Raw genomic sequence first — 20,857 nt, 5'->3', positions numbered from 1 at the left:
ATTGGTGATGGTGAGAATATTGGTGAGGTGAGAATTAGTGTGGGAGAATTTTTTGATGAGGTGAGAAGTAATGTGAATGGTGAGAATTATTGGTGATGGTGAGAATATTGGTGATGGTGAGAATATTGATGAGGTGAGAATTATTGATGAGGTGAGAATTAGTGAGGTTAGAATTAGTGTGGGAGAATTAGTGTGGGAGAATTAGTGGGGGAGAATAGTGGGGGAGAATTAGTGAGGTGAGAATTATTGGTGATGGTGAGAATATTGATGAGGTGAGATGGTGAGAATTATTGATGTGGTGAGATGGTGAGAATTATTGATGTGGTGAGAATGAAGTGAGAAGTATTGAGGTGAGAATTACGGTCATAGGTGATGGTAATTCTTGTCTTGGTGACATAATCATCATCGACGTGGGTGATCATAGTTTCTTTGGTGATGTTAGTTTCGATGTTGCTGGTAATAACGTTGCTGGTGAGAAGTGATGGCGGTGGTAATATCTGTGTGGTGATGGAAAAGGTTATTGATGGCAATGAGAATTGTTGTGGAGGTGCATGGGATGAGAATTATTGTCGTGAGAATTATCGATGATGATGCCAGTGCTACTGATGGTGAGATTATTGTAATTGGGGTGAGAACTATGCTCGTGAGAATCATTATCAATGATGATGGGGGTAAAACTGATGGTGAGATTATAGTCGACGATGACATTTATTGATAGTGATGGGATTATTATGGTGGTGGTAGCTGATGGTGGTGATACTAATTAGGGTTGTTGGAGGTGGTAAATTATTGCCCATGGTATAATTATTATCGATGGTGGTATTGACCTTATGCAGAATAACACTATTGATTGTGGATTATCGATGGTGAGAATTATGTCATTGGATGGCAGTATTTTCGTAACCACGACCGGACTATCCAGCCATGTGCCCAAAATTTGGCAATCAACACAAAAAGCATCTAATCAATTCACGTCATTTCACGGCATGTACCCCATTACCTCATAAATCCTTGTCGTTTTTTTCAGCCATCATGCGAATTCATGAACCAATCACAGCATCAACTATTTTGCCAATATTAGACCAAAGAAAAAGTAATATTTCGGGCAGATACGCCATTACCGTATCTGTGAGCGATGGCCTCGCCAAAGTTTTTTATAACATCGTCTAACTTTACATTCCTGGCATCTATGAAAACAGCATCATTTTTCTCAAGTATTTTGCTCATCTCGACAATGCTTCCACCAGTATGTATCATCCATCACTCCCGTGATACAACTCCGATCACACCTGTTCCCTTTTTCTGGTGGTGATGGGATTATTGGGCAATATTGCTGGTCGTAAGAATTTTCGTCCATGGTGATACAATTATTATTGATGATGATGATAATTATGGTCGATGGTGATGGCAATAATACTGATTGTGGTGGCAATAATACTGATGGTGATGGTGAGTATTATTGATGGCGTTGAGAATTACGTGGATGGTGGAGTTTATACTGTTGATGGGAAGAATTATTGTCGATGTTGGTGGCAATATTTCTATGGTTGTATTTATTATTGATGTTGCCGGTATTAATGCTGATGGTAAGAAATGTTGTCGATGGCGATGACGTTGTTATTGCGATGATAATTAATAGCAATGGTGAAGGTAATAATCTTCTTGTTGATGATGAGAATGATTGTCAATGGTGGTAATTATCGCTCATGGTGATGAATATTACTGTCGCTGGTATAAGTTTTATTGATGCTGGTGAAGTGGTGTCGGTTATAATTTTGGTAGTGATCATGAAAACTACTGTCGACCGTGATCTGATTATCTTGGATGGTGGAGGTAACATTATTGGTGGCGAGGAGGATATCATAATATCGAGAATTTTCTATTTCTGGTTCTAAATAAATTAGTTATAACAATACAATTAAATGTAATACACCAGGAGGGGGTGAGACTTCCGATAAATATGTACATAACTCTATAATAATATACACAAAAAACATTAATCAAGACATTACATATAACTAGATTAATATGTAATGATAAGATTAAACTCTTATATCTTTTATTACCTCAGATAAAATTACATGCACTTTGAACAGTTTAAGATATACTCACGCCGATATATTCTGCTTAATACGTAAGGTGCTTACTATTACAGAGTAAAGAGTATCAAGTTTGTGTATCATACTAATTACAGGAAATTAATTCTCCAGAGACGTTACTTTTAAACCGTTAAACTCATCATTTAAAACACGTTTAGTAAATGGGAATATCATTGACGGTGACGAGATAATTGACCGCCCGGATGGTTTTCCCAATAGTGGTTTCTGATGCTGATACCAACATCTAGTTCAAGGCTGCCTGAACTGGTGGGCGCTGGTCCTATTCGTTTCACATATACGACAGTCGTCCGCACAGGCTTGTTTCTTACTCACCACCAGGTCCTCCCAGTGTGTACACCATCAGCAAAGTCGACGGATCTGTACCCCCAGCCCATAACGTCGGTTGAATTTATAAACATTCTAGGTTTGGTATTTTCACCATAAATTTCGGTCAATTGTTGAACCATACCTCCCCATGGCTCGAGCTCTTCTTGTTTTTCCCTTCTGGTTGCTATGGTTAGTGAAACAGATTTTCAACTAATAACTCTTGGATCCTGAAGCCCAAAACCAATGTCGGCGTCATTTAGAATTATATCATTTGATCAATATTAATGTATCATTCAATCAAGAAGAATTCGAGAAGTTGGCTGTACCGAATCAATTTTGATGCATATATACATGAAAACTGTACTACGCAGAAGGACTAGGTATCCGTTACTCTCGTCGTATATCTTAGCCAGAACAATGTAGATTTACTCGTGATTACAGCTATTTACTCCAAAAATCCCAGACCATAAATATCTCAAGAACACTATCCCGTACCCCTTTTGTGTTGATGACCACTAAGTCAATCAGTATCATTGAATTTCTCGCTCGACTGTCTTCTGCTGATCTTTCCTTGCTGCCCTTCTTGATAAAGAAAGTTGTGTATATTCTACTTTCCTTATTCAAAGAGTCCATCCATAAGGGAAACCCGTCGAGCTAGTCCCCATAGCATTGACATTTGTCATTGTTCTAACTTCTCTGAATAGAACAGTCCAAGTCTTGGTACGGTCTGTTTGAAATGGTGCAGAGAATGATTGTACATTGTTACAACAAAATATATGGCATATTTTTCATCACGTTCAAAAGGCTGGTCCAATGCTTAAGCCAATTACTTTGACGAACCCCTCATCAGTTTCGAGATGGAGAACAGTCGGACAAATCCTACCGCGCAACTCTGTCTTGCTATTCTCGGGGATGCTGAACATAAACACAGCTCAAAGTTGCCACAACTGTTTGGAAATTCAGTGGAAAATATCAATAAGCGGTTTGAAGCCATATGAGCCGTATCAACCATGTCATTAAAACTGCTCGCGCTTGTGGAAATTATGTTGATTAACCTCATGTAATACTCATCAGTAGTCGTCGTCGCTAATTAAACTATCAATCTTGTCACTAAAGTAGATCAGCAATTGTTGAAGAAAAAGGGAGGTACCCGACTGGAGAACCATTGTTCCAAAAAATAAACTTGACTTGTTGAAGCCATCATCCAAAGGCTTATTTTCGAATACGTCTCATCTTTCAAAATCTCATCCTGAATTTCATTTATAAAATTTTTTTCGACCTAGACCTCAACTCGTTTTGTTACTCAGCGGCGACAGTACAAGCTCTCAAAACTCCAACCCCTTAAATTGCATAGATTGTGAAGAAACAAACAAACACACCAAGAAAGTACTCTCTACTCACCACGTTTTTGTGGCCCGTGAAAGCTCCGGACCACAAGACATAACCTTTCCGTAGTTAGTATCCAGCACGCTTATGCATAAATAGTAGAGACATTTTTAGGCTACTTACAGACGCCCGTATCAAAATAGGTTACGAAGCGCATATGGACACCATAGGCAGGTTTACGAAGTCGACTGGCTTTTCCAAGCTGGCATGCTCGAACGTGTCCAGTATCCCCACATCATTGACATTCGAAAAGGAAGAATGCCGTTCAACCTGCTACCGTTTTTAGTTCGCATCGATGTGCATCTAAATTTGCGACAAGCGGAGTTTTTCAACATTCTCCACGTTGTTCGTCTCAATGTACTCAAAGGTCAATCTGCCCCAAATGAGATCCAAGAAGAGCAACACGTGGATGACGCCCCAGGCCAAGCTCATGCTGTAGAAGAAATTGCTATTGCCGTTTCCGAGCACGATCCAGCAGTAGTAGAAAATGGGCGACAAAAGCAAGCATGTGATGAGCATGAGAGTGGTGATAGACAAAAACTTGGCGTGTGGGATCACCGTGTTCTTGAAAATGGGGAAGAGTGAGATGGAAAAACCAAGATCGCCTATGATCGGGTAGGACTTCGAGAAGGAGATCCAGAGGAAACAGAGAGCGAAGGCGAAGAACGAGTCGCCAGTTCTTTTGTCGGAGGCGTACTCGAAGAAGCGGAGCGTGAAGGGAACCACAAACACAAAGTTGTACAAGTTGAAGATGCCCTTGTACAACAGAGAGAAGAACTCGAACATCTCCGTGAAGATGTACCACCAGAGCCCCAAGTTGGGCGTGATTTTCTCAAACAGTATCACGGACCAGTAGCACAGGTAGAGGAAGTCGATCAGCGGGTAGAGAGCGAACGACACGAGGAGCAAGCTGGTCACGGAAAAGAAGAAAATCACAAACGTCTTCACGATCTGGGTCTCCCAGTCCCGCACGGGTGCCACCGCGTACGCCAAGGCCAAGTACGGCGCTATCATGTAGATTGGGTTGAACGACAAATACGACGCCACGCCAAGTGCCATGGCGCCGCGGTAGATGTTCTTGTCCACAACGGCCTGCACCAACAGTTCCACGACCAAGAAGTACGTGAACACCGCAGTCGAGTGCGCCCAGTTGGTCAAAACAAGCAATGGGTTGAAGAGGTAGAACGCGGCCACCAAGCCGGCGCTGGCGCCCTCAAACGTCCGGCCTGTTTTGCGCGAGTGGTGCTGGTTGTACCAGGCGTTCAATTGCGTGAGTTTGTATGCGATTCCCACGTCGAGAGCAGTATAGAGAGCCGTGAACAAGAAGTCGTTGTATGGCGGCGGAAGGGCGTCGTTGAGCAATTTCATCAACGTCACAAACAAGGGCGGGTGGTGCACGATGGCGCCGTCGTACACATCAATGCCATGGTCCAAATAGAAAAACGCCTCTTTGAGCGAGCGGAACGAGTCTATGGGTGTAGACACCTCAGCAGTGGCCGCTAGTACGGTGGTGATTTGGGGGAAAAGCGTAGGCAACGCGAGGCGGAGGGCGGCCCCGGAGAGGAGCACGAGCGGTAGCGACATTGGGCGTTTCGTGGGGTTATGTTTGTGTGTTTGTGTGTTTGTGTGTTTGTGTGTTTGTGTGTTTGTGTGTTTGTGTGGTTGTGTGGTTGTGTGGTTGTGTGTTTTTGTGTGGTTTTGTCTGGTATTTTCCTGATGTTCTCTGGTGTTTTCTGGTGTTTCTGGAGCTCTCTTGGGCAAGTATCTGGGGCCGCGGGCCAGAGTCGACGGGCTGGGCCCGCGCACCCCCAGGGCCTGGTTTAGCGCGACGAGCGTGGGGCGCGGGGCCAGAAAAAAAAAAGCAGGCCTGTTTCTAGGGCCTGGCGCGAAAACGAGCACGGGCCGTCCAAGTTCCCATCCGGGCTCACGCCTGGAACTTCTCCTTTGCTAGAGTCTGCACGGTATACGCCAGAAACATACCCCGAGCCACCGCCCGCCCGCCTAATATATCGAGTGAAGCCAGCCCCCTCACCATGTCTTCGGTACGTTTTTCTTGCCGAGCCAGCGCCCATTTCTGAGCACCATACTAACACCGGCAGTTCCAGCCCATCAACCCCAAGCCGTTTTTGAAAACGCTCCTAAACAAGCCTGTAGTGATCAGGTTGAAGTGGAACAAGTTGGAATACAGAGGTACGCTCGTGGCCATCGACAACTACATGAACCTACAGTTGGAGGACGCTTCTGAAGTAGTCAAGCAGGACGCCACGGAGCCCTCTGAAACCGGCGAGCCTCCCGCCGGCGACGAGGGCGACAAGATCGGGGACATATTCATCCGATGCAACAACGTGCTTTTCGTGAGAGAAAACACAAACACGGCTCTGGCCTAGACGAGAGGTTGTTCCTGGTGACCTGCCTTGCGATCGCCGGGGACGCCTCATCCCCGCCACAACCTAAGACACTGCCGCTGGCAGTCTGAGGACAAGCGTTTCGTTCTTCAGACGGGGGACGCGGCTTTTTTTGAGCTCTCTTCTCGGGCCCTTTTTCAGAGTTGATACCGGTAGAGGGCTCGTGGATGACAACGGCGTAGACGCCAATAGGGCAGCATGGTCTCTCCACGAGACCGGCGCAACACCGGGTATTGGACTAAAAGTAGGACTGCCTTATGCAAAGCAAGAAAACCCCCTCCAGCTAATAAACAAGAACAGCCTACGCAGAAGTATCCACACTACCCAGGCGCCGTCCTAAATAGACCGGATGTAAGGCCCGAGATACGCCTGAGCCACGCGCAATCCACATGTGGCACCCAAAGGACATGCGTGGCTCGAGGAACTATCTGAAGGCCTTCTCCACGGTCCTGGCTGGGCCGTTATTTACATTACCCAAGCGTGTCTATTCTAACAGTCAGCCAGAGTCTGGCGCATGTATATTTTGTAAGGGGAACCCTTGAGTCCACCGCCGGCATCTAATAGGATTGTCACGACCAGACGTAGTGTATTCCAGCAACAGATCATCAGTACCGTGCGATGGTGCGATAGATAAGGAACATCATGAGCCGGCACAGGCTCCGAGCGAAAAAAAAAAACGCCCGAAAAAGACAATGAGCAGCATTCTAGAACACAAGGAGTCGCGGCCGGACTCCGTTCCAAAACCTGTGACATGCTTTTATTTCGAGGCCGTCCGGGGCCCGTGGCCCATGGATACCGGGACTGCGCGCAGGCCAGCGCCATGAACATCGCGCGCACCTCGCCGATTCTTCGCCCGACATACCCAAGCCATGGAGCCAGCACCGTATGGAGGGTTCATGACCCGCACCATTGCCGGCGAAAACGAGCAGAAAGAGTTGCTTGCGCGGCAGGCAGCCGAGGTAGACGTGGGCGGCGTCAGCGAGACGTTGCGCCCCGACGCTGTGCACATACGCGGCGTGGACAACTTATCCACGGAGGAGATCGAGGCGTTCGTCGACTTGTACCTCAACGTCGAGTCGGACGGCCCGGAGTACCGCAGGCAGGACGAGCCCGTGTGGTTCCGGGTGCAGTGGGTCGACGACTCCAGCGCCAACGTGCTCTTCAAGACGCACGCGGACAGCCTCCGGGCCTTGCAGCGCTTGAGCGAGCAGTGGCCCGCCGTGGAAAACACCGCGGGCGGCCCCGACGCCGGCGGGCCCGCGTTCTCGGCGCCGTTCTTGGCGGCGTTGGTCGAGGAGCGGCGGGCCCGGCCATACGCCGCGGCGGTCCCCTACCACCAGCACCGCCAGCAGCTCAAGGAGCTCGCCGACGGGCAGGACTTGTTCCAGGCGAAGAAGGCCGAGCTCGAGGAGCAGAAGCAGAGCGCGATGGACGAGGACGGCAGCCCGGTGGTGTTGCACGTGCGCCAGGCGTTGCAGTCGGACCGCAAGGTCAAGAACGCCGCGGCGTACTCGCGGTACTACTTGCTCCACGGCGAGCCGGACCGCACGAGGCCGCGGGTAGCGCGGCGCGGCGGCGAGGCCCGTGGGCGCGGCACGTACGCGCGGGCCGAGGACGACGGCGAGGACTTGTTTGCCGCCAAGATCAAGAGCGGCGCGGAGGCGGGCCTGTTCGCGGAGAAGGACCTTTCCGCGGAGGAGGACTTGTTCGCGGCGCGGATGCGGGAACAGTCGCCCGGGCGGAAGTAGCGCTACATAGACCCCCGTAATGCACGGCCGCGCGCGGCTTGGAGTTTCCTGCGGGCGGGCCTAGTTGCCCTCCTGGCCGAAGTCGTGGGTGAACCTGGTGTGGTTCTCGATGTCGTGGGCGTTGACCGTGGGCCGGTTGTTCTTGATGGCGCGGATGAAGTCCTTGACGGTCAACTCGGGCTCCTGGAGCGCGTCCGTGTCGACGTCGAGCCAGCTCATCTCCGTGGCGCCGGCGTCGCCCGGCGAGCAGGGCGTGAAGCGGGCGCGGTCCGCGCCCACGCGCTTGAAGTGGGTGGCCTGCTGGATCTTGCGGATGGGCTGCATCAACGCGTCGCGCACCACCACGGCCACGTCGTGGCCCGAGTAGCCGTCGGTCATGTCCGCGAGCACGCGCAAGTCCTGGGGCGAGCACTCGCAGGGCACGTCGCCGATGTTTAACTCGAACATGCGGCGGCGCGCGTCCGCGTCCGGCAAGGCGATGTAGATGCGGCGCTCGAAGCGGCGGCGCACGGCCGCGTCCAACTGCCAGGGGATGTTGGTGGCGCCGAGCACCAAGACGCCGCCGGCGTCGTTGCCCACGCCGTTCATCTGCACCAAGAGCTCGGTCTTGATGCGGCGCGACGCCTCGGACTCGCCCTCGCCGCGCGGGCCGCACAACGCGTCGACCTCGTCGATGAAGATGATGGCCGGGCGGCTCTCGCGCGCCATGGTGAACAACTGCTTGACCAAGCGCTCGGACTCGCCCATCCACTTGGACACGAGGTCCGACGACAGCACCGAGAAGAACGTCAGGTTGGCCTCCGTGGCCACGGCCTTGGCCAAGAACGACTTGCCCGTGCCGGGCGGGCCGTACAAGAGAATGCCCGCCGTGGGCTTGCGGTTGCCGGTGAACAACTGCGGGAACTTGACCGGGAGAATCACCGCCTCCTTCAACGCGTCCTTGGCCGCGTCCAAGCCGGCAATGTCGCTCCACTTGACGTTGGGCGTCTCCAGCAAGATGGCGCCGGCCAACGCGCCGCGGAGCTTCTTTGTGTCCGCGTCGTCCTCGTCGCCATCGCCGCCCAGTTTCTTGGCCTTGGTGGACCCGCCCGCCGACAGCTCGCCCAGGCCGGCCCGCGCCTGCTGCTTCTCCAAGTGGTCCTTGAGCTGCTCCGCGCGCGTCAAGTACTCCGTGAACTTGGACTTGATGAGGTCCTTGGACTTCGGGTTCTTCTCGTACTTCAACGCGAGCATCAAGTAGTCCAACCCGTTGTAGTAGAGCTTGTACGCCTCCTCGTAGCGCGTGGCCGTGTCGGCCTCGATGGCCTTCTGCACGAGGTCGATGCCTTTGTTGAGAAATTCTGCTGCCCCGGACATGGTAGGAGAAGGGCGGTGGGGTTGGGGTTTGTTGTTTTTGTTGGGGCCGAGTTGGTGGTTCCCGCCGGGCCAGCTGATAACAGGACAGGCTCGATAGCGCGGCGCGGCGGCGCACGACCAGGCCCCAGTGCGCGGCCGGGGCCCTTTCCTGCGAATGGCGGCCCTATTAGTGGGCTGGAAAAGGCCACGGCCAAATGACAACCGGCGGCCCGGTGCCCGCTGGCTTGGCGGTGCGTGTTCTCCTTGGCGCCAGCTGGCGGCCCTGTTTTTTCCGGGGCGTCTGGGGCCGGGCCCGTGGAAAACGCCCGCATGTCTATAGGAGACGGCACCCCAGGCCCGGACGGGCCGCGGGGACGTGCCGCGAATGGTGGCCCGGCTTTAGGCAGAGGCCCCGTGCTCGCGGGCGGTGCCCTCGAGAAAATCCCCAGAAACCCTGCGGTTAGGGCCAGGAAACAGATTGCAGCCGACTAGAATCCCAAAATAATTTGCAGCCGACAGATAATCCCCGAAATAATTTGCACCCCGACAAATAATCCCAATAATTTGCAACCGGCCAGAATCCCAGAAATAAATTTGCAACCGGCTAAACCCCCCAGGAAACAAGTTTGCAGCCGGCAAATAATCCTCCAGGTCCTGCCATCCAGGAACACCCCAGAAGTTCCTGCGATCCAGAAAACCGCACCTGCCAAAGCCTGCCAAAGCCTGCCAAAGCCTGCAAACTCCTTCTTCGTGACAACGCCCCGGCCAGGCAGCCTGCCTCCGATATCCAAAATAATCACATTCTGGTTTGGGCCAGAGGAAGCCTTCAAAGAAGCACGTGGTCATAGTGGGCACCTCTATTCTCGTGTCGGGCCAGTGGGCGCACTCGCGTTTTGGTCCTCCTGGGGCCTACGGCATAGAGCAGAGACCCAAGGTCCCCGGAAATTGATTTTTTGCCCTGCCGGCTCAAAAACCCGGAATCTAGAAAATCCGTCATATCGTGCTCTACAAGAATGCTCATTGATCTCCAGAGGCTCCTTCATTATCAGCAGAGATCGTAAAAGTGCGGCCTCGTCAAACTAGCCCTGTTTTGGTCTGCTCGGCTCCGTTCAAGGCCTTTTGCAGATTTTGCCAGCAGCCACCACGCTTTCTGAACCGCCACGTCTCCGACAGCAGGCTCTACACACGCCCTTTGACACTTTCTCTGCATGGAGGCAGCCTCGTGAAATAAAGCGGTGTTCTCGAAGAATCTTTCATGACCAAATCAACGACCTTATGCTTTTTGATGTGGGGAATCTCTGGCCTCCTTCCCCACGTTATTAATCAATATCAACCACTGCCAACATTTTAGAAATACTCTTCAGGTGAGTCGCACCATATGCTCTATTAAAGGGTGTACCACTCGTGCTGAGTAGGCCCTACATACTTTCCTACCTAGACTCCCGGTGAGATAGAAGCCAAACTAGTCATTGTGTTTCTTTGGTTTCAAACACGAGCAGTGATACGCTTTTCGCGCGCTCCTTCTTATATTAGATAGACGTATATGCTCACTTAATCCCCGCAGAAGTAAGCAACAGTTTTATTTCTGGAACAAAACGCCTGCGTCCACGTATGCTCACAAGATTCAAGACGTTTTTTCACGACTGGTGTCTTGGTTTGCCGGCTGACAGTTATTGCACTTCCCATCTCAAAACCCAGTTTGGACTCATGGACAATATCAAAGGCAGTGTTCCACCGAATTTAAATGAGTGCCGCGAAGTCAATATCGCAGGGGACGTATGTGAACAAGAACTAAAGCCACTTCACGAGAAAAGGCGGATTGGACCAAAAATCGCACGTCCGGCCGCACATTGGGTTCGCAACATATCGGTTCTCAGACCAAGGCGGTTGGATTAAAAGAAACTCGAACATGCTTGCCCAAGACCCGTTTTAGCCTGGGAGCAACCTTGCTAATTGAATAGGGCTAGAAGACATGCAGGCACTTGTGCTTTCGAAACCGGCTGAATATGCGACGTGCCGCGGGCGCCGTGGTGGTACGCAGGATATTGCCGCGGGTGTAGTAATTGCGCCTGTAGTCCCACGGGTATGTTGCATCTACACCTACGTTAGTCTCAGTTAAACTTGGGGGAGATAGGACACATTATAGTTACATTAGAGGCATCATTCACCAATTTCTTTTCGTGCTTTCTACGAATCTTGTGATCATTGTTATGTTTGGCCATGCTCGAGGTTTGCACATACCGATGCTTGTAGCCTAACTGGAACATACCCAACTGTCGGTCGACATACTTGCGTTAGACCTAAAGTTTTTTGTTTACTTTTTTATGGCCTATCCTTTGCATCCTGAAGTCATAAAATTCGTGTGATTTACAAAGGCTCAATCTTGTGTACAATGGTACCTCGCCCTTTTCTTTCAAAAGAATAATCGGAAACATCCCCTTTACAAGTCTCTGGCTCTCTGCTCTTGCTGAAACCTTTTTTGGACCGCTCCAAATAATATACATCAGTAAGCTTCAGTCCCCTGCGTCACACAATTTTCCTTGGACATACAAATTGTGTTATTCTCTAGCGTACCACCAGTTATGGAATGTCGCATCCATGTAAACCCCTGGTTTTGTCTATACTGGAGCTACTTGGGACCCGAAATGTCAGCGCAACATTTTCCCGGTGAGACACGAGGCGTGAGCTGTCATGGACTGCAGATACCCGTTTTCGGGGGCAATACGAGAATAGAGCACACATGGTCTGGCCGCTGGTGGCGTTGGCTCACAAAAAACTAAAGTCACATGATCAGTGATTCCTCAGCAAAAGCAGCTGCTTGGTAGTAAAGAATTAGGCAAGCGGATAGAATTCATGTAATTGTTGGCCGGACGTGGTTTACGGCCCCAACTGGAAAGCACCATGTGAAGGACCACCGCGTGGCGCCAATAGCGACCTATTTCCGCGTAGATGAAATAGTTTGCAATCTGGATATTTTTACGATTGCTCGCGCAAGACGGCATTAATAGCATCCTAAGGATACAGCAATCCAGTATTCCTCGGGCTCTGGGCCCAAAGTGGCCTCGGCACGAGTTTCCGCCCACACCCCCATTTATGGAGAGCGTAGATCGGAACCGCGCCTCTAATTTCCTCATTGGGTATGTCGCGATGCGGCTAGCTATGGTTTTGAACAATGCCGTGGTGTTCTTCCCAGCCTTAGACCTATTAGTCATCTCGCAAGCAAGAGCGACCATAAGTGTTCAACTTTTCGCATCCATTACTTTTCTTTTCTCTGCATCTAGGCATTCAGATACCTAGCATCGAGCTCCGAAAACATCATCAATTCTGTTCTCAGGTCCACTGCAAAACGGGCTCTCTGCACTGGCCTCAAAATCTACATAGGGCACTAGTGCAAACGACCCAGTACGAATTTCTACACATCCAACTTCGAACAAGCCAGCCCGGGACATTTTCAAAAGTCCTGTTTTTTTTTTTCGAATATGCTGGCCCATTCTCTCACGTCGCTTGAGCTGTTCAAGACGGAGAACTATGTTCCCCAGGCACTCGATGACCACGACGGGCTTCATAAAGTGGTGTCTAAAAACTCGAGCAAATCACTGCGGCTCACCAGAAACCCAACGCACCTTTCGGAGATAAGCAGAATCATTCTGGGCATACGAGATGACCGGGACCTTGACTCGGAGCAGTACGAGTCGTACTGCAACAACATGGAGCCCGAGGCTCTCTTGGCCAAACAGCTCGAATGCGTGCCTTCCAAAGTGCTGGAGGATACACGAGGCGGAACAGAAAACAGCAGCAGCGGCGAGGACGAAACCCACTTGGAGAAATCCGATCACCCAGTAGACGGTGCGTTTGCGTTCTGGCAGGCGGTTCTAGTCATGCTCATGGTGTTTCTGACATGGGGCACCAACGCTGCGTTTGGCATCTTTTTGAACTACTACTTGAGCTCGGATTCTTTTCCCGGCGCGTCCAAATATGACTTTGCGCTCATGGGCGGCATGGTGGTGTTTTTGGCCCAGCTCTTGGCGCCGTTCAGTACTCTCGCTGTGCGAGTCTTTGGCCAGACGCCCGTGCTAGTGACCGGAATCTGCATCCAGACTTTGGGCTATCTATTGGCGGCAGAATGCACGCAGCTCTGGCAGATTTTCATGTGCCAGGGTGTGCTTATCGGGATCTCGTTCTCCTTGATTTTCATCCCGGGCACCCTTGTGATTCCGACTTGGTTCGACAAATCCAAGGCTTTGGCCATGGGCATAGCCGTGTCCGGTGCCGGCTTGGGTGGGTTGGTTTACAGTTTGGCGCTCAATAGCATCATACAAAACACAGGTGACCAGAAATGGGCGTTGCGGACCGCGGGGCTCATGAACTTGGTCATTTCACTTTTTGGCACCCTCTTCTTGAGGCCCAGGAACAAGCAGAAGGTGCTTTATAAAAACACGCTCAATTGGGCCTTTGTCAAGAACACGTCCAAAGTCGTGTTCAACTTCAAGATCTTCTTGCACTGGCCCTTGTTCATCACCGGCGTGTGGTTTGGCATTGTCTTGCTTGGCTACGTCATCATTTTGTATTCGTTTGCAGCTGTTGCAACTTCAGTGGGCATGTCGCACACGCAGAGCTCCAACATCTTGGCTGTTTTGAACGCGCTGCAAGTGGTGGGAAGACCGCTCATTGGCAATTTCGGCGATTCTTTCGGCCGTAACAATACCGCAATTGTCATCTGTCTATACGTGGGGATTCTCCTGACTGCGTTTTGGTTGAACGCCACGTCGTATGTGTCGATCATGTTGCTTGCTACCTTCATTGGCGGACCCGTTGGAATTGGCAGTTTGATGGCCCAATCTCTAGCCTATGACATTCTTGCCTTTCGGGGTATTCCCGAGAAAATCCCTGCGGCGTGGGGAGGGCTTAATATCATAGTGTCGGTTTTCTCGCTTCCAGCAGAAGTCATTGCGCTCAAATTACAAGTGGATGCCGGTGCCAAGTCCTACCGCCACGCGCAGATCTTCACGGGCTGTTGCTTCTTTTTTGCGGCGTTGTTGATGATCTTCAATAGAGAATGGTTGATTCGCCAGACTCTTATGGTAAGACGAAAACAAGCAGAGGAGCACTTGGGACAGATCTCTCAGCCTGGTAATGAAACATGCCCGAACCCGGGGATTGCCAGCGAAGAAGAAAAGACTGCGACTAATGTGCTAGAACCGGAGGAAGTTCTTCAAGAGGGTTGATAGATACAATCAGCTCTTGGGAGCGAATCCCGTGTACTTTGTGCTCCGGATGTTCTACCCGATCCGCGTCTAGCGAAAGAGGATGCTGGCGTATTTCAGGGGTCCCTTTGGCCGTTGATAGTAGGTTTGTGAGCTATAGACGGTTCATGTTATCTTGGTTGCGACTGGTACCTGGCAAGTCTCTAAATCAGCAAGAATTCAGGGAGCTATTTTCCGTCCGTGATACACCTATTCCACCCCTTTGATTTCAAACGAGAGTAAAAGAAATCAGAAATTGTAGATCAAAGAAAGCTGTAATGGCACTCGGGTTCTTCAAGTTTGTATGGTCCTCATATGCCCATCTCACAGCAGGTGCTACTCTCCCGATGACATACGCTTGCGTATACGCTCCAAGGGCTCAAGAGAATACTGAGACATGTATGCGTTGGAGCACAGCGTGAAACATCATTGTTCTTAGTGTTGAGTGACGAGAGTTGTGCTTGTAACAGCTGTTAGACTAGGGCCCAGGAAGAGATACGTAAAATTAATAGAGCTGATGAAAATGATTCTGATTCCGATTGCAATAGTGGCAATCCCAGTGATGCTACAATGCTGGGAGCAGTGCTAATGCTAATGTAAATGATAATATAAGTGCTGAGAATAGGGCTAATGTCAGTGCTTATAGGTGCTAAGGCTAGTGCTGATATAAGTGCTAAATTGAGTGAAAATGTCGGTGCGAATGTCAGTACTAATGTCGGTGCTTATGTCAGTGCCAATATAATTGTTTTTGTAAGTCCTCATATAAGTGCTAGTACCAGTAATATATTAATATCAGTTTTAATATCAATACTAATTCCATTGCTAATACAAGTGCTGGTACAGGTGCTAATATAAGAGCTAATGTCAGTGCTAATATAAGAGCTAATGTCAGTGCTAATATAAGAGCTAATGTCAGTGCTAATATAAGAGCTAATGTCAGTGCTAATACAAGCGCGAATACCAGTAGTACCTGCGCCAATGCCAATTATAACAGTCCCGACACCAGTTCTAAAACAGTGAAAATGCCAATTCTAAGCCCGCCCAAACCGTAGACATCGCTTATGACAATGCAAATATCTATAATCATGGCAGACACACAAGGGCCAGCACGATCTACTAGCAGGCCAAAAGACCACAGACAAACCAAAAGAACACAATACGAACGCAACCCCAGAATTCAGATTAATGACTTTATGAAAATATACAATATTTGGTGGACGTCTTTAACGGTTAGACTTGGCAACTCTCTCCAACTCGTCCTTCTTCTTGATGGCGTAAGAGGTGGAGGAACCCTTGGCAGCGTTGATCAACTCCTCGGCCAAACACTCGGCAATGGTCTTGATGTTTCTGAAAGAAGCCTCTCTGGCACCAATGGTCAACAAAGCAATGGCGGTGTTGACTCTTCTCAAAGGAGACACATCAACAGCCTGTCTTCTGACAGTACCGGAGGAACCGATTCTGGTGGAGTCCTCTCTGGCACCGGAGTTGACGACGGCGTCGACAACAACCTGCAATGGGTTTTGCTCGGTGAGGACGCTGATGATCTCGAGGGCGTGCTTGACGATTCTGACGGCCTTCAACTTCTTACCGTTGTTCTTACCGTTCATCATCAAGGAGTTGGTCAATCTCTCAATAACTGGACATTGGGCCTTTCTGAATCTCTTGGAGGCGTATCTGCCGGCAGTGTGAGACACAAACACAGGAGATCTGATCTGGACGTAGTCGACCAAGGAAACGTCCTTGACCTCGACATCCTCAAAAGACCACTTGTTGAACAACTTGATCTCTTGTTGGGCAGCCTGGACATCGGCTGGGATTGGCGTGGCCAACTCAACCAACTGCAACTCTTGTTGCACAACTGGCTCTTCGATTTGCTGTTGTTGTTCCTCGACGTCAGACATGTTTACTTCCGGTACTGGGGAAAAAAAGAGAAGGGCTTCAGAAATCACTGTGAAATGGAGCTCGGGCCATGGGCGAAAATTTGCCTGGTGTCGCGGGTCTGTGTGCAGGCCGCCGTGCTGAGATGTGTGCGACACCACTGTTTCTGCGGAACACCCCAGCACGCCTGCCGCATTGGGCTAGGGCTCGCGCCAGCCGTGCCCTGTGCGTGCGCACGTGATGCCCTACTTTCGGGAAGCGGCGGTGCCCGATTTGTGGAAACGCCCGGGAAAGTGGGTAGAAGCATGTTTTATGTCCTTTTGAGGCTGTGTGATTACGATTTTCTGCTCAATTTGCTTCCCGGAATCTGGTTGTAGGCGTTTACTGGGACCTGGGATCGGCAATCTACTGTCTGCGCTACCCTACGAACGGCAGATGCTGCAAATTTCAGAATCGCCAGTTTTTTCGACTTTTTGAGGGACGGGCTCTTTTCAATCAGTCCAGATGATCTCAGGCTCTCCAGAACTGTGATGCAGCCGTGTATTCGTGTCTTGTTTTGGAGCCTATGGCCCGATTGCAAATGCTGGGGTATATGGTCGGCCGGCATATAGGCACTGAAAATTTTTATCTACGTTTTTACTTCTTCGCACCAATTAGGCAATGTATATTCTAGACCGCCCCCTGTGTAAACCTCAGTCTGTTTGCAGCTTATGCCAGTATCGAGATTTACGATGACAGAAACTATAGGGTGAGAATGAAGATTCTAGAGGATCAGAGATTAAACTACTACTGGAACCATAGCTGCTGCTGTGGTTATGCATAAAAGCCTACATGTACAGTTCGTCGTCGATCACCGCAGTGTTGCACGTCTTGTTGCCTAATTCGCGGGCTCGAGATATTGTGTAGAGTGCTTCCAATCTAAGAGCCCACAAACTCTTTGGATATCAGACTTTGAGAAGTGCTCGAATATGGGCCTTATTCTCCAAGCTATTTTTGAGTTTTTCTGTTTTCGTTGCAAGTTTACGACCACACATGGAATATGTGTCAATGCAAAATGCTCGTCTGTAAAGCCCATATAATCCTGAAAAACAAATTGCAAAAAGAATGCCATGGTTAGTCATCAAAGTACAATTCAGAGTCGTGCATATCTCTTTTGACTATGAGAAAAATTTCCGCTGTGTGATTTTCCCCTGTTGCTCTCCTCGGACTATTCAATGCTGCAGTCTTATGTGGGAAACCCGAGTATCAATTCTTGTGTTTCGGTTATACTGAGCCTCGAAGCTGAATGTACATTCTATGATAGTATGAACAAGATTTTTTCACGGAAGATGGCTAGTGGTGGAGACTCCAAGACTAAGCCAATTGTTTGTAGAACACAAGACTATAATAGGAAACCATGTAGAATGGCTCCCCTCGGCAAATGAACCAATTATCCTCTACCACCGCCACTACCCGCTAGTTGCAGTCATGGGAGGGGGGAAGCTAATTTCAAAATCCAGTCTAAGATTTTTACTGCATCCGTTTTTCCATTCCATGTATATCTTAATTCTGTATTATTGTGTTCAGAAACAATCCTTGATGTCTCAATCACAACAGGTCTCTCCGGTCCAAATCGATCATCAGTTCTTTGCACTTGAACTAAATAATTTTAAGTAACTTCGCGAAAACTTAATGACCTGAATGTTATTGAGAGGTGGCGATCAGTGTCCGGTGCAATCTAAACCCGTGCGCATTTCAATTTCAAACAGTTCGCAACTTCGAACTGCTCATGACGAAATACCATGATCTATACTCATACTAGTTCTTTCATGATGTCTGTAAAGCTGCGTTCCAAGTGTCTTGGTCCATACAAAGTGAGCGGCTTTGGTGGTATTTACTCTGAAGACGAAGTGCATCATATTTTCAGTTATACTGTCGCTCTGCTTTTTTAGTGTTCTACGGATTCAAGGCTTCAGTAGCACTCGAACAATGCATGCTGTGATTCTTCGCAACAAACCAGTCACTCTGATAATCCCGACCCAGTAGATGTTGCTCAGCTCGCTTCTGTTTGAATTCTTTAGCCTTTTTCTGATTGAAGTCGAGTCATTGGCTCTTTTGTTCTGGGAATTCAGCCTTGAACGTCTTTTGATAATAAGCAGCGCACGTGACCACGGTTAAGCGACCTGCGACTCGGAGTCAACAAATCACTAGCATGCAGCTTGTGTCAGACAATCACTAATAGCCATGTTTTGGATTTGGAATTTGCGGACTTCAGATAGAACTTTTTTTTTTGACCCTAGCAGAACTATCGATGTTCAATACTGTATTCAATCTTAGTGAGCTAGCGCATTTAATCTATGCCGCTCCATCGACCGCAAAGCAGAACAGTATATCGCATGACCCTTTTCGGTTTTAGCGGTCAATCTCTTGATGCTGATTCCTACAAATACACCATCTGCTGTATCCTTCGTCAAATATTTGCTCACTGGTCTTACGGAGAAAAATCCGTACCGCCCATCAGTATCTTCTGTCTTCCCCATACTTTTGCTCAAAACCTCTCCCCACACCCGCGATAGCCTGCGTCTTTCGCAGTATGATCACCGGTCACACTGCGCGGCGCAGTTCGTATTTACGCTGCGAGTTTTAAAGTACGGCCACGTATTAAATGAACCAAGACCTCGAGTAACGTCCGGATTAGCAGGAAAATAATCACTCTGAGAAGGCTACAAGCACAGGTCTGATCCAAAATTCATGAAGTAGCTGTCCGCCAGAAAAACCATGGCTGAATGTCCTCATATGAGATTGTAATCTGGTGGTCCTGCACACACGTCGCCCGTGTATTTATTTGGTCGACCTGTCCACCCCCAGGTTCGAATTCTCACCAACCCTCTAACAAATGTCCACCTATAAGCCTCCAACAGGCCCTCCTCCTAGCTGGGACGCCAAAACCTCAGGTGCCCCAAATGGTGCCTCTTCATCTAATGCCCAAATGTCCAGAGGCTACGCGCCTCCCCAACAGCCCTCTTACCAACAAGGCTATCAACAAGGTCCTCCACAAGGAGGCTATCAACAGGGCCCCCCGCAAGGAGGCTACCAACAAGGCCCTCCTCAAGGAGGTTATTATCAAGGCCCACCGCAAGGAGGCTACTACCAGCAGCAGCCTCAGCAGCCGTACTATGTGCAACAGCAGAAGCCGAGCAACAATAACAGTAACTGCTTGATGGGTTGTTTGGCTGCCTTGTGTTTGTGCTGCACCTTGGATGCCATTTTCTAGATGGGCGTGGATATGTGTACTTTTTTAATAAGACTAATACAACAGATGCTTTGTAGATCGTATGGAGATTCATCCGAGAAGGGCCCCATTGAAAGTGAGGTCCCAGCTTTTGTTCGGTGGCACGGCCCAACGTTCACCGTAAAATCGTGAATGGGAATTGAACAAACATGAGCAATATGTCGATACATATTTCACAGTGATATAATGTTGATTCTATTAGTCAAGGCTAATGTTTGAGAGTGCTAAGCCTCCAAGGTGGCTTCGGTATAGAAGCTGTGTGCGCTTCTTGGGTACAATATTGTCCAAACATATGACAGCTTCTAAGTATCAAGAACATTCGGCTCTCCTGCGAATCAATTGCGATTGTCACTGCCCTCATCGGAAACTTTTGCTCAAACATTCTGGGAGGCTCAAGAGTAACACAATCCCCTGCAAGCTCGAATTGGCCCATTCATTCTGAGTACCATAGAAAAATATACTGACTTTGAAGACACCTTTCAGGATGAAGGAGACTCAAGAGCGATGTGCAAGAAACTATTCTTCAACCATGTATTGCTTCATCTTGCTTCATGGCAAAGATACGTCTAGTAGTATCGTGCAGTGAAAAATAAAAACAAACAGAGTAGCACGTTCTCAAATGGGGCTTGTAGACTCGAGCCCAAACCATGCCGGCTCTTACAAATTGTCCCACTTCATGTGAGACGTCGATATGAGGGACTTTCGTTCCCAGTCCAAAATCTTGATGCCATGCTCCCCTATTGACTAGTCAAATCGGTCCCATCAAAGCGCATGCCGTCATATGTTCGTTGTTTATGTTTCTTTGTTAGGTTGAAAATTTTCTTCTTTGCGTCGATTTATTTTCGAACGAGCAGTAGCAAGTCCACAAGGGTAATCAATGATATTCAGAAGGTCGTATCGGATATCATTCCCCCATGAGACCTGCAAATTTGGCTTCAAAAACACTTCACGGTCCTCACGCCCTTATGGATATTCACGTTGTTTTTATTTATTGCACACCAAGGCGCAATGGGCATTTTATGTACACTTCTTTATTCTTGGTTTTTTTTTTTTTTTTGGTAGATTCATGGTAAATTCATCTGATTTAAGGAACAAAACTATACAAATGAAACTCCAAGCTAACTAGCTCCCAGATACGTGCCAAATGTCGATTTTTTTTTTTTTT

The 20,857-nt window shown here is 49.0% G+C and overlaps 6 protein-coding genes across 6 annotated transcripts; 3 read left to right on the top strand and 3 right to left on the bottom strand.

The window, feature by feature from the left end:
• Nucleotides 1-3,781: 3,781 nt before the first annotated feature.
• On the bottom strand, nt 3,782-5,621 carry METBIDRAFT_216363 (GPI-anchor transamidase subunit). Its single transcript, XM_018855089.1, has one exon. The coding sequence runs from the start codon at nt 5,394-5,396 to the stop codon at nt 4,116-4,118; it is 1,281 nt and encodes a 426-aa protein (XP_018710068.1). The 5' UTR covers nt 5,397-5,621; the 3' UTR covers nt 3,782-4,115.
• Nucleotides 5,622-5,911: 290 nt separating this feature from the next.
• On the top strand, nt 5,912-6,199 carry METBIDRAFT_46206 (mRNA splicing protein; the record flags this gene model as incomplete). The annotated part of the gene is made up of 1 exon (XM_018858007.1): nt 5,912-6,199. A coding segment is annotated over one exon (288 nt), but the record flags the coding sequence as incomplete, so codon positions are not given.
• Nucleotides 6,200-7,086: 887 nt separating this feature from the next.
• METBIDRAFT_45826 (uncharacterized protein) lies at nt 7,087-7,965 on the top strand (the record flags this gene model as incomplete). Its single annotated transcript, XM_018857964.1, has 1 exon — nt 7,087-7,965. One exon carries the CDS (start codon nt 7,087-7,089, stop codon nt 7,963-7,965), a length of 879 nt encoding a protein of 292 aa, XP_018710066.1.
• Nucleotides 7,966-8,025: 60 nt separating this feature from the next.
• VPS4 (AAA family ATPase) lies at nt 8,026-9,321 on the bottom strand (the record flags this gene model as incomplete). The annotated part of the gene is made up of 1 exon (XM_018857990.1): nt 8,026-9,321. One exon carries the CDS (start codon nt 9,319-9,321, stop codon nt 8,026-8,028), a length of 1,296 nt encoding a protein of 431 aa, XP_018710065.1.
• A 3,458-nt stretch (nt 9,322-12,779) lies between these two features.
• On the top strand, nt 12,780-15,081 carry METBIDRAFT_73682 (uncharacterized protein; the record flags this gene model as incomplete). The annotated part of the gene is made up of 3 exons (XM_018858419.1): nt 12,780-13,058; nt 13,107-14,489; nt 14,518-15,081. 3 exons carry the CDS (start codon nt 12,780-12,782, stop codon nt 14,596-14,598), a joined length of 1,743 nt encoding a protein of 580 aa, XP_018710064.1. The 3' UTR covers nt 14,599-15,081.
• Nucleotides 15,082-15,766: 685 nt separating this feature from the next.
• RPS5 (40S ribosomal protein uS7) lies at nt 15,767-16,444 on the bottom strand (the record flags this gene model as incomplete). Its single annotated transcript, XM_018859086.1, has 1 exon — nt 15,767-16,444. One exon carries the CDS (start codon nt 16,442-16,444, stop codon nt 15,767-15,769), a length of 678 nt encoding a protein of 225 aa, XP_018710063.1.
• Nucleotides 16,445-20,857: the final 4,413 nt, after the last annotated feature.

The sequence above is a fragment of the Metschnikowia bicuspidata genome, assembly GCF_001664035.1.
Source record: "Metschnikowia bicuspidata var. bicuspidata NRRL YB-4993 chromosome Unknown METBIscaffold_6, whole genome shotgun sequence".
NCBI lineage: Eukaryota > Fungi > Ascomycota > Pichiomycetes > Serinales > Metschnikowiaceae > Metschnikowia > Metschnikowia bicuspidata.
This window is presented reverse-complemented; position numbering and strand designations above follow the sequence as displayed.